Source organism: Dromiciops gliroides, chromosome 2 (assembly GCF_019393635.1).
Source record: "Dromiciops gliroides isolate mDroGli1 chromosome 2, mDroGli1.pri, whole genome shotgun sequence".
In the NCBI taxonomy this organism is placed as follows: domain Eukaryota; kingdom Metazoa; phylum Chordata; class Mammalia; order Microbiotheria; family Microbiotheriidae; genus Dromiciops; species Dromiciops gliroides.
In genome coordinates this window covers 487,422,867-487,435,242 of record NC_057862.1, presented here as the reverse complement: position 1 = coordinate 487,435,242, position 12,376 = coordinate 487,422,867, and the positions used below count along the sequence as shown (strand labels likewise).

Sequence of the window (12,376 nt, the reverse complement as noted above, 5' to 3'; positions counted from 1 at the left end):
CATCTATGACACTCCACTCCACTCTGTAACTACTGCTCTGCCAGATTTCATTTCCACCAAACAAGATGCCCCCTCGTTTCCCCAACTCCCCACTTTACTACCTTCTTTTGTGTGATGTCTCTCCTCATTAAATTGTTAGCTCCTTGAGGGCAGGGACCTTCTTTTTATTAACTGTATCCCCAGCTCTTAGCACAATGCCTGGCACATACCTGGCACTTAATAAATGTTTATTAGGTTGGATTGGATTTACCTATTTTTCTTTTCTTTCTTTTTTTCTTTTTGCAGGGCAATGGAAGTTAAGTGACTTGCCCTGGGTCACATAGCTAGTAAGTGTCAAGTGTCTGAGGTTGGATTTGAACTCAGGTCCTCCTGAATCCAGGGGTGGTGCCAACTAGCTGCCCCCCCCATTTACCCATTGTATGTATATATGTGTGTGTATGTGTGTGTGTACACACATACATATATATGCATATATACACACATGTATACATATACACACACACAATTTTCATGTTACCACGTACACATGAAGAATGTGGCTAAACAAAATTCAGAGATATTGGCCTTGCCCACTTGTCTTACTTTGTTTCTATACTTTTGTCTGTGCCCACCCATTTACACTGGAGAACAGTAGCATCATGGTTTTTTAAAATCTGGGGAACTGGGATAACTAGGTAGTACAGTGGACAGAATATCAGCCCTGGAGTCAGGAGGACCTGAGTTCAAATCTGAAATCAGTTACTAGCTGTGTGACCTTGGTTAAGTCACTTAACCCTAATTACCTAACAAACAAACAAAAATCCCCCCGGGGGACTCTAAGACCCCAGAGATGTTGGTACTTTGTGGGCAAATATCCATGCCAATGCTTTTAGTTTTTTGTTCTAAGATTAAAATTGTGAGGTACATGGTATATTCACAAGAACTAGTAGTGAGGTTTCTGACTGAAAGCTAATGGTCTCAGGCTGCTGGACTAGGAAGAGAACTAAGGGGGAAAAATCAAAGCCTATCAGCTAGTTGGGATAAACCTGCTCTTTGTTTTGAAGAATTTGACACCTGGGGCTGAAAATCTTCTGTTTAAGGGTGGCTGGAATACAAAGCAAAGTAGGGGAGTCTTTCTGCTTGTTAAAGGTGAAAGGATTTTCTGATTTTTCTAAAATAACTGCTGTCAAAGCTATGAATTGGTCCTAGTATTTTGGGAAAGAATTTACATTTATGTAAATAAAGTGGCTAAAATGTTTATACTCTTTGCCCTGAGTTTTTACTTCTAGTCCCATACTCCAATGAGGCCAATGATAAAAAGAACAATCCCAGATGCACTAAACCATTTATAGCTGTACCTCTTTTGTAGGAGCAAAGAACTAGAAGGGGAAAAATGTAGATGTCTATTTAAAAATGGTTAAATAAATTGTGGCACATGATTTTATTGGGATATTTCCACTCTGTTGTTGTTGTTGTTGTTACTGTTATTGTTTGTCCTTTGTTCTCAAAGAGGACCAATGATGTCAGGAGGGTGATGTCTTGATTTGGCGAATAAATTGGATTCAATTGAGGGAGGGCTGTACAAAATCATCAGCCTCAATCTCTCCTCCAGAGCCATCTGGGTCCAGTGGCAAGATGTAGGTGAGGATGACCAGAGATCACCCCAGATGCACTGGGAGACCTTGGGATTTTTTGTGGCAGAGCAATGAGGGTTAAATGACTTGCCCAGGGTCAGACAGCTAGTAAGTGTCAAGTGTCTGAGTTCGGATTTGAACTCAGGTACTCCTGAATTCAGGACCAGCGTTTTTATCCACTGCCCCACCTAGCTCTAGTTCCCCCTCCTTGGGATTTTTAAGCTAAGGTCTTTCCCAGGTCTCAGTTTTTCTGAAGCAACATCCATTAAGTAATTTAGGGATAGGTAAGAAATGAGGCAAATGATAGCCTAGTTTGCATACTCGAAAGACCTTCAAGGTTTCTTTTGTTCCTTCCTTTCCTCAGGGTTTTCTTTACTGCTCTATAAGAAATGATGAATGTACACAACAGAGATGTCAAGCATGAGGGGCAATACTCCAAATGGGACAGAACCAATGTATAATTGGGAAATATTTAATAAAAGAAATATAAATGCAACAGAAAATTAATAATCTTAATATGTGTCTTTTCAAGTCAATATTTGTAACAGATGGATTTGGTTTTTTTGTCTTTGTTTTTGTTTTTTAGTTTAACTCCAATGTTACAGCATATAGAGAAGCATGAGAAGATTTGTATAAATTCATTCAATATTAGGAAACGCAGAACTGGGAAAACAGAATACACAATTATTACAATCACAGAAATGAAAAGAACAGAAATAAGAAAACCAAAACTCAATGCTATGAAGTTACAGTGACCAAACTTTGCTTCAAAGAAGAGATTTAGAATACATAAGTCCATACCCTCCTTGGCAGAGGTAAGGAACTCTGAGTATAGAATTTCATGCAAAATGTCAGACTTGGTTTATGTGTCAGTTTGTATGAATGTTTTTTTTTTAACTGTCTTTTTATTTTTTTTAATTCTTTGTTATAAAGGATAGTTCTCTGGGAGTGGGAGGGGAAGGGACGTTTTGAGAAATGATGGTGCCATAAAAACAAAAATCAATAAAAATTTAATTAAAAATAAAATAAAAGAGCTTGCACAAGTATATGGGTAAAGACTTTAAGCTAAAATAGCAAGGCAGCACTTTAACAAAGCATTTTTGCAAAGACAGAAGGGAGCATTGACATAGACTTCAGCCATCCATGGTCTGTCGAGACTCCATTTCTAGCAGAACCATTTCTGTCAGCAAGATAGAAAAGCAGTGTCTGGTGGAGACTATGAAGCCCATAGGAAGAAGGCTAGTCCACCAGAGACTAGAAGACTGGTAACATTGTGAACAGTATAATGACATCTCCAGAAGATATCAGCAGTCCTACCTGTGTGACTGGTTAGTCACTTAACCTGTCTGGATTTCAGCTTCTTATTTGCTAAATGAAAGGTTTATACTAGATGGTCTCTAATTCTTCTTCCATCTGACTGAATATGGTACACTGAAAGGTGAGGGAGGGAAGGTCAATGATACCTTAAAGGTTTAAAGCTTGGGTTCATGAAACAAAAATAGTGGAAGTAGGGTATTCTTGATGCAGAGCTGGTTACGGTGGGAAACCGATGGGTATTATGTTTGCTGAATTTGAAGTTTCTATGGATTCAGAATAAGAGCTCAGGGCAGGGGATAGTGATCTAGGAACAAATTACATAGAAATAATAAGGATAATAATAATTATTAATATTTATAGCATACTTTAAAGTTTACAAAGCACTCTATGTAGCTTAGCTTGCTTAATCCTTAAAACAACCTGGTATGATAAGTACTATTATTACCCCCATTTAATAATGAAACTGGGAGTTAGACAGGTTAAGTGATTTGCCCAGGGTCACATAGGCAGTAAGTATCTGAAGCAATATTCAAACTTGGGTTTTCCCAACTCTAAGATCAATACATGTAGCAGAAAATTCCACTTAGGAAGAGTGTTGAGAGGGAAAATAATAGGTTCTGAGGATAGTTTTAGGAGTAGAAGTCTTTCATAGACTAAGATTATGGACCCTAGGAATTAACCTCTTCAGGCTACATTCCAGACTTCCACTATGATCCTCCAGCTCTTTATCCTGAAGAGTCACTCTAGCCCTGGAATTCACAATTTGGATCCTTTCTGGCCTCTCCCTCTGAATGACGGGCTTCTAACAGAAACTCCATTTGTGGAAGGTGCCTATGGACTCGGTACATCTTCTGCTCTCCAGATCCTCCTGCTCCCCTTTCTTTTATGTGTGCCTTCTTCCATTAGAATATAATCTCCTTGACAGCAGGGACTGTTTCTCTTTCTACTTGTATTTGTATTCCAAGTGTTTAGCACAATGCCGGACACATAGGAAATAGTACTTAATAAATGTTTATTAACTGACTCTTGACTGACTGAAGAGGATAAAGGACCTCTTCTCATTTCAGAAAGGATGGAAGGGAGGGACATAGCTAAAGATCCATTTTGAGTTGCATGGAGGGATAGATGAAGGATGTTATATGAGCTGGTTTTAATCTCATTTAAACAGGCAACAAAGGTCAGGGAAAAGGGATCGAAAGTATAGTTAAAGGGACATGGGGTGTGTAGGAAAAGTATTGAAAAATTGCTGTGGGACATTCATATGCTATTGATGAAAGGATACCAGAATTGCAGAGCAATGGGGAGGGCCCAGGGTAAATTAAGATTCAGAAACTAATTCTTCATTTGAAATGCTTCTTCCAGCTATTGTTTCTTCTCTAGTCTCAATGTCACTATTCCAGTCTACATCATGATCTCATGCTGAGAATAGTGTAATATCTTCTATTCATCCTCTTGTCTGCTCCTTTCCTCACTGGACCCATCCAATTACTACCAGCCTAGAAATTCAAAAATTCTCCCCCCTAAGTACCCCTATCAAAACCCCAGCACTTCCTGCTTGAATACCTAGAGAAGACTAATTTTGTCTGTAACTACATTTACCAGACTCTGAAAAAACCCCAACATATTCCTACCCAAATATATTTCCTATTTTTTTTCTCAGAGCAGTCTTACTGTTCCAGTCAAACTTACCTTCCTTGCTGTCCCTTGAAAATAATATTCTCACTCTAAACCTTTGCCTGCTCTGGATTTCTATAGAGAATGCCATTTTATCTCCTTTCATCCTATGTAAATCCAACCCATATGTTAATTCCTTTTTAGTCCCCCCTCTTCTATTCAGCCTTCTTTGTATGAAATGTGCCAGCCCATATCTATTTTTGAGATCCCAGAATACTTAGTTCCTTCACCACACTTAGAGACAGCTAAATGAACCAATGGATAGCAGGCTGGATCTGGAGTCTGGAATACCTGAGTTCAAATCTTACCTCAGACACTTACCAGCTTGTGGGACCTTGGGCAAGTCATAAACCTTAATTATCCTCAGTTTCCTCTTATGAAAAAATAACAATAGCATTTATCTCCCAGTATTATTTAAAGATCAAGTAAGATAATATTTGTAAAATTCTTGGCAAACTTAAAAATACTATATAAATGCTACCTATTGCAAATGCTAGCTACTCATCTAGCCTCAAATCTTATAGATTAGAGCCTTAAACTGTCATCTCACGGTTTCATATATGTAAATGTATATGTATATGTGTATGTATGTATATATATTTCCACATTGGTAACAATTAAATTCCATTAATAAGAGAAAATATCTTAAATTCATTTTCCAACTTCCTTAGTGCCTAGTACAATACCTTGGATACATAGTAGGTACTCAATAAATACTTGTTGAATGAATGAATAGAAACTATCCAAGTGACATTTATCATTAAAAACAACATGTTTTCATTGTTACTTACAAGTTACTCATGTTGTGCATTATTGTACAGAATTCACAGCTTACCCAGTACCAAAGTCTTGATTCTTCAGCTCCAAACTCCATATAATAATAATAGTGACAATGGTGATGATGATAATAGTAATAATAGCTAATATTTATATAGCTCTAATTATATGCCCATCACTGTGCTAAATGATTTATAAAGATTATCTCATTTGATCATCACAACAACCCTGAGAAACAGGTACTATGATTATCCCCACTCTGATTTGAGGAAACTGAGGCAAACAGAAATTAAGTGATTTACCTAAGGTCACTCAGCCAGTAAATATTTGAGATAGGATTTGAATTCTGGCCTTCTTGACTCCAAGCTCATCACCATATCTATTGCTCCATTTAGTTGCTTACCTACCACTATCCCATTGGACTTGGGAAGGCTTCTGTTTTGTGTAGACATCCTGTTAAGATAATATCAGGCCCATTCAGCTTTATAATTATTAGTCCTGACTACTGACCATAGTTTCCATTTCAGAGGTTGTTACTGCCTGGTTCTATTCATTTGGGGTTCTACAACTTTGGCCACTGAGCTCTTCTTCCCACAGTAATCTATGTAGAACATCCTGAGTACGATCTCTTTTGCCCAACTCCCTAAAGGCAGGAAGTTTTGTTTTTAAGGAGTATCATGAGCCTGTTGCAAACCTTGCCACTTCTAGACCTGCCTCTACTCTAGCCCAGCCTGAGGGAAAAACAGATCATCGGCCATTAATGAATTTTAGGCTCTGACCTTCATAATGCAGAGTATGGCTGAATGACTTTGAGAATATTAAATGTATCAAGAATCTGAGTCTGTTTTTATGCAGCAGCAAGTCGATGGCTTTGAACTTACCTCCCGGTCCAACAGTGCTGGTGACACTACAGTGACGATGTCTCCTTTCTCAGGATCAATATAGAACATGTTGGGAGATGGCTTGTCAGGAGTCTGCTGCAGGATGTTGTATCGCAGGAGGGCATTGTCTGTGGAAGGGTCATCAGCATCAAAGGCTGTCATCCGCATCACGGTGGTTCCTGCAGGGAATAGAATAAGAAGGCAGAAGATTTTATTATGACTCACAACCAGCATCAGGCAGGCTCTGCTTTCCACAAGTGACACTGCGAAGACTGTTCAACATTCAAAATTAAAAATAAAATAATACTCACTGGATCCTTGACTTGTTTTCTTACCAAATTCCTTTAAAGGATTCAATAAAACAAAGAAAAGATATATCAGGAATTTTTGTTGTTGTCTTGTTTTGTCATTTCAGTTGTGTCTGACTCTTTGTGGCCCCTTTTGGGGTTTTCTTGGAATAGATTCTGGAGTGGTTTGCCATTTCCTTCTACAGCTCATTTTATTGTTGTTTTTGTTTTTGTTTTTGTTTTTTTTTGCAGGCAATGAGGGTTAAGTGACCTGCCCAGGGTCACACAGCTAGTAAGTGTCAAGTGTCTGAGGCCGGATTTGAACTCAGGTACTCCTGAATCCAGGGCCGGTGCTTTAACCACTGCGCCATCTAGCTGCCCCCTACAGCTCATTTTATATATAAGGAAACTGAGGCAAACAGGATTAAGTAATTTGCACAGGGTTACACAGCTAGTATTTGAGGCCACATTCAAACTCAGATCTTCCTGACTCCAGACTCAGATCTCCATCCACTATACTACCTAGCTGCCCACATATGGCACACAGCAGGCATGCTCAAGTTGAACTGAGCTTTCAAGTACCAGTTCTGGTCATGTCAGGAGTTCTTGTTAGATATCTATCAGCTATGCCTAGATGACTATTAGATTATGAGGCATAGCTAAAGGATTTGATCACCAAGATGTCCATGTCATGCATGCTAGTCTTGCCAACTTGAGGCCCACCTACAGGAGCTATGGACAACTGAACCAACCCTATTTTCCAGTCATGACATTCTGCTACAATCATTTAGTTATAGAATAGGCCTGTGTTTTCCATATGTTCAGAGTGAATCCATGGGACTCAGAGATGAGAGGAGTCTAGATAGAAAAAACTGTCTCAGGATCTTCCATGTCAGAAGGCAGATCTACCAGTCTGGCTTCCTTGGTTCTCTAAGTTGATTGTGTGTATGTGTATGTGTATGTATAAGTATGTGTGTATATGTACATATACATGTACACATACATGTATGTGTATATATGTATACATGCATGTAACTGTTTTGTATCTATATACTCAACTGTATAATGAGTATATGTATATACACATACATCTATATATCTATATATCCATGATGATACATATATATACAGATCTATGTGTACATTATATATAAATATACATGTATATGCAGATATATATGCATCTATACATCTATATATACATATATATGTATCCATGAAAAGTTTGAGCTAGTTTATTATGAAAAGGTAATTGTCTCAATGTACTATCAAGTTAATATCCCTTTAAGATATTATATATTCATAGTCTGTTAAACTCTTGCTTTATTGTGCCATGTACCTGAGTTTGTATTTATAATGGAAAGCAGTATTCCCCTTGGCTACTATGGCTGTTCACTCAGCAGAGAGATCAGGGGTTGGTGGACCAAGGAAATTTCTGAGCTGCATCAGCCTAATCATAATGGCAACTATTTCCCACTGGTGAAGCTTCTCTAGGAAATGGTGATGATGAGTTGATGCCTTTGCTTTTGATGTTTTCCTTTTTTTCAAATGTGTTGCCGGCTTATGTAAAAAGGTTCGATTGAGGTCACTGTCATTGAACAGTGTTTTCTTTCCATAAATAGTCTTTCTTCCAATTTGTCACTGATTTGTTCTTAAATCAGTCTATGATCTGATTACACAGAGGCAAATGAGCCTGTGATGACTGCTACCTTGGTCATGAGCAGCTTCAATATTTTAAGATATAGTCATTTTTTTTCCTTTTCCAGTGTTTGCCATTTTTAGTACTTTTGGATTCTTTTCTTGAAGAAATTATTTGTGATGATTCAACAAAAGTCTCATTTAATCACCAAACTCTCAAAAGCTACCCCAAGTTCAAGGCAGACTTTAGGCTCAGCTTTTCAAAAACATAACTAGCAAGACCCTACTGAGGAGCCTTTAAAAAGGTATTTAAACAAAAAAACAACAAGCATGGCAGAAGAACACCTATGCATATGTGCCAAGTTACATAGTATAGAGAGTACCAAAAAAGTATGAATAGTAGCTGAGACATAGAAATTTGCAGAAAACAAATTCTAAGAAAGGAGTCAGGAGAAAAGTATGCACAACCTCAAATGATGATCCATAAATACCCACAGTTTAGACACCATTCAAAAAGAACAAAAATTTATATTTTAATTATAACAAATGCTTGATAAATATCCATAAGACTTGGTATGGTGAAACTCATAACAGGACCATGGCTCTGTGTGAGTATTCCTTATTCTAATGAAATAAGGTTGGAAAAATGGGATAGGAAGGGAAATATGTAGTACTTCTAGAGTAAGAAAGCCTAACTATATGAGGAAATCTGAGAAGAGGAGGGAGAAAAACATGATGGAGAGTATCTTGGTGAAGGTCAAAGGATGGGGAAACAGAAGTGATCTTTTTTTATTTGAATATATTAGAGACTAACTGCATAGAAAGGGAAATATTGGGAGTTTTGGAAACATATCCTAAGTCTGGCATAGAGGCATAGTATTGTAATGCTATGGGACTTCAATTATACATACATCAGCTGGAGCTCTCTATCTCTGTCAAAAGCAGAGTAGGTAATCATTTCTTAATTTGCCTTAGTGATCATTCCATCCTTAAAAATCTGAAAGAACCAACAAAGGAAAATTCTATTCTGGATATGATTCTCACTAACAGGGAGGGATTGAATACGGGGGGTGAAAATGATGTGAATTTTAGGGGGCAGAGATGGGGGGCCAGTGGTAATTTCAACCTAGAGTTTGTAGTAGAGGAGAATATATACAGTCATAGTCTGACATGTAACCTTCAGTTCAGTAATTTCTTCACTCATGTCTAAATCTTCATGACCCCATCAGAGGTTTTCTTGGTTGAGATACTGAAGTGGTTTGTCATTTCCTTCTCCAGTTCATTTTTATTTTTTTATTTTATTATATTTTCTTTTTTTGCGGGGCAATGGGGGTTAAGTGACTTGCCCAGGGTCACACAGCTAGTAAGTGTCAAGTGTCTGAGGCCGGATTTGAACTCAGGTACTCCTGAATCCAGGGCCGGTGCTTTATCCACTGTGCCACTTAGCCACCCCCTCTCCAGTTCATTTTACAGATGAGGAAAGCAAGGCAAACCTGGATAAGTGACTTGCATAAGGTCACACTCATATGTTGTTGAGGTCATATTAGAACTCAGGAACAGTAATCTTCCTAATCCAGGCCTGCTACTCTATCCACTGTGCCACCTAGATGCCCCAAAAATGTATCCTAGATTTGGAAAAGACTGATTGCAAAAGGTTCAGAGGAAACAAAGACAGAATTATATAAAGTAAAATGGTTTAGGAGAAGTCAGCCCTAAAGGGTTGAAAGGGGATCAAGAATAAAAATCTTAAGATAAAAAGGAAAACAATTATAACGAGTAAATATAGGATTTTTCTGATCAATATGAATGCACAAGGAACTCTCCAATCAACTTAAATCTTTAAAGGAAGTATATAAAATGGAAGCAAGACCACATAAAAATAATAAATATGAATGAATGAATAAAATGAATAAATACTATCCTTTGAAGATAGTATCAGGAACACCAAAGCTGAGGAGTTAAGGCTGACAAGGCAAGCTAAAGGTAACAAAAAGAGCTTTTTTCATAAAATACAAAACAACAACAACAAAAAAAACCAAAACCACACAAATACACACACACACACACACAAACTATGTTGGGAACAAAAGAAACATCAAAGAAGATATAGGATCTTTTTGTTTTGGGGGTAGGTAGGATGATTATTCTTTTTTCTTTTTCTTTTTCTTTTTTTGGCTGGGCAATGAGGGTTAAGGAACTTGCCCAAGGTCACACAGCTAGTAAGTGTCAAATATCTGAGGCCGGATTTGAACTCAGGTCCTCCAGAATCCAGGACTGGTGCTTTATCTACTGTGCCACCTAGCTGCCTTTGGGATGATTATTCTTGCAGAGCAGCTCAACTTTCATTTTTCTTTTTTTTGTGACCTCTGAAAAAAAGAATTGACCATTGCATTGGAAATGATAAAACAAAAATAATTGAGGTAGTTGATATTCAGGATAAGTAAGGAAATAATAAGAAGCCATTTGGATTCCTTTAATGAATTTCAGTCACTGGGGCCAAATGAACTCCATTCTTATGCACTGAAATAACTGCTGGAGGGGATTGCTAAATTTCTGTCAGTGATACTTCAAATATAATAGACAATAGGAGAGGTCTCATAAGATGATAAAAGGGTAAATTTTTTGATTTTCAAAAAATGGAAAATTACAGATTCTGAATATCATAGACCAGTGAACTTGACTTTGGTTTCCTGGGAAAAGCCTAGAAAATTTAATGAAAGAGATATTTGGTGAAAGCTAGACTAGAAAGAAGTGATTATAAATAACTAGTATGAATTCATCATGAATGAATGAATGGTGCCAAATTAAATGCATTTGGCATGTTAGTTTTTGATCATGGTTACTGAAATAATAGATGAAGGAATGTTGCCAATACAATTTACCCATGTTATAGCAAAGCTTTTGATACTATATCCCATACTTTTTTTTTTGATGGAGAAAATCGGCAAATGTGGATTAGATGATAACCTAATTATACAGATTCAGAACAAATTGGATGGCTGATCTCAAAGTCACAGATTAGTTGTTAATATTCTATGTAAACATGGTAGTAGGTTTCTAGCATTTCATCATGTGAACATTTTAATCAATAACTTGGAAAAAGATATGGATATGGAAGATATGGAAAAAGATATGAATTCACAGATGATACAAGCTGAAACATATAGCTAAAACATTAGATGACCTAGTTAAGATCCAAGAAGATATTAGTAAACTAGAATATTGGGATGAATATAATGAAATTAATTTCAGTAGGGATTGGTGTAAAGTTCTGCACTAGGGTTCAAACAAAACAAAACAAAAACCCTCTCAGTTACAGAGTGGTGAGGCATGATTAGGGAGAAGTTCTGAAAAGAATCTGATTTTTGTTGTTGTTGTTGTTGGGTTGCAATCTCAATATGAGTCAACAGCATGATGCAGCAGTTTAAAAAAATAAGTAATCCAATCTTGGGATGAATTAAGAAGGATATAGCCTCAAGAAATAGGGCGGTGCGAGTACCAATATACTCTACCCTTGCCAGTCCACATCTGGAGTACTGAGATCAGTTCACAACATTGTAAAGACATTAATACTCATGAGAATGTATGAATGAGGATAATTGAGATGAGTTAAGGCCCTTGAGCCCATGCTGAAGGAGGATTAGTTGAAGGAACAGAGCTTGTATAGCTTGGAGAAGGTGCCATGAAAGTGACCTTCAAGTATTTAAAGTGATGTTGTATAGAAAATTAATTATGTTTGTTTTCTTTGGTCTGAGAGGGTAAAACTATAAGTAATGGTCAGAAGATGTGGAGGACGATTATTAGGCTTAATTGTAGAAAACAAACAAATAATGTCCTAATAATCAAAAGTGGAATGGACTTCCATGAAAGGTGATGGGTTTTCCCTTCTTGGAAGTCTTTAACTGGATGACCATTTACTAAGTATATTATCTCTAAAGAGTCCTTTGATTATAGGGTTTGGAGTAGATCGATGCTGAGGTCGCATCCAAATCTCAAAGTCTTTGATTCTGTGTTCATTTTACCAGACCAACCATCCACAGGACACTATTCAAGAAGCATTTACCTGAAATAAAAAGAAAATTTAGCTATATATATATATATATATTTTTTTCAGGACAATGAGAGTTAAGTGAAGTCCTGTTTCCCACCACCAATCAATGGTCTTGCCCAGAGTCACATAGCTAGTAAG

General features: G+C 37.2%; 1 protein-coding gene across 1 annotated transcript in view; it reads right to left on the bottom strand.

The window, feature by feature from the left end:
- Nucleotides 1–12,376, bottom strand: part of CDH13 (cadherin 13) — a 1,286,821-nt gene that overhangs the window by 363,974 nt on the left and 910,471 nt on the right. The window contains exon 7 of the mRNA XM_043985257.1: nucleotides 6,263–6,441. Coding sequence (XP_043841192.1) covers nucleotides 6,263–6,441 — 179 coding nt within the window. The remainder of the gene's footprint in view (nucleotides 1–6,262; nucleotides 6,442–12,376) is intronic.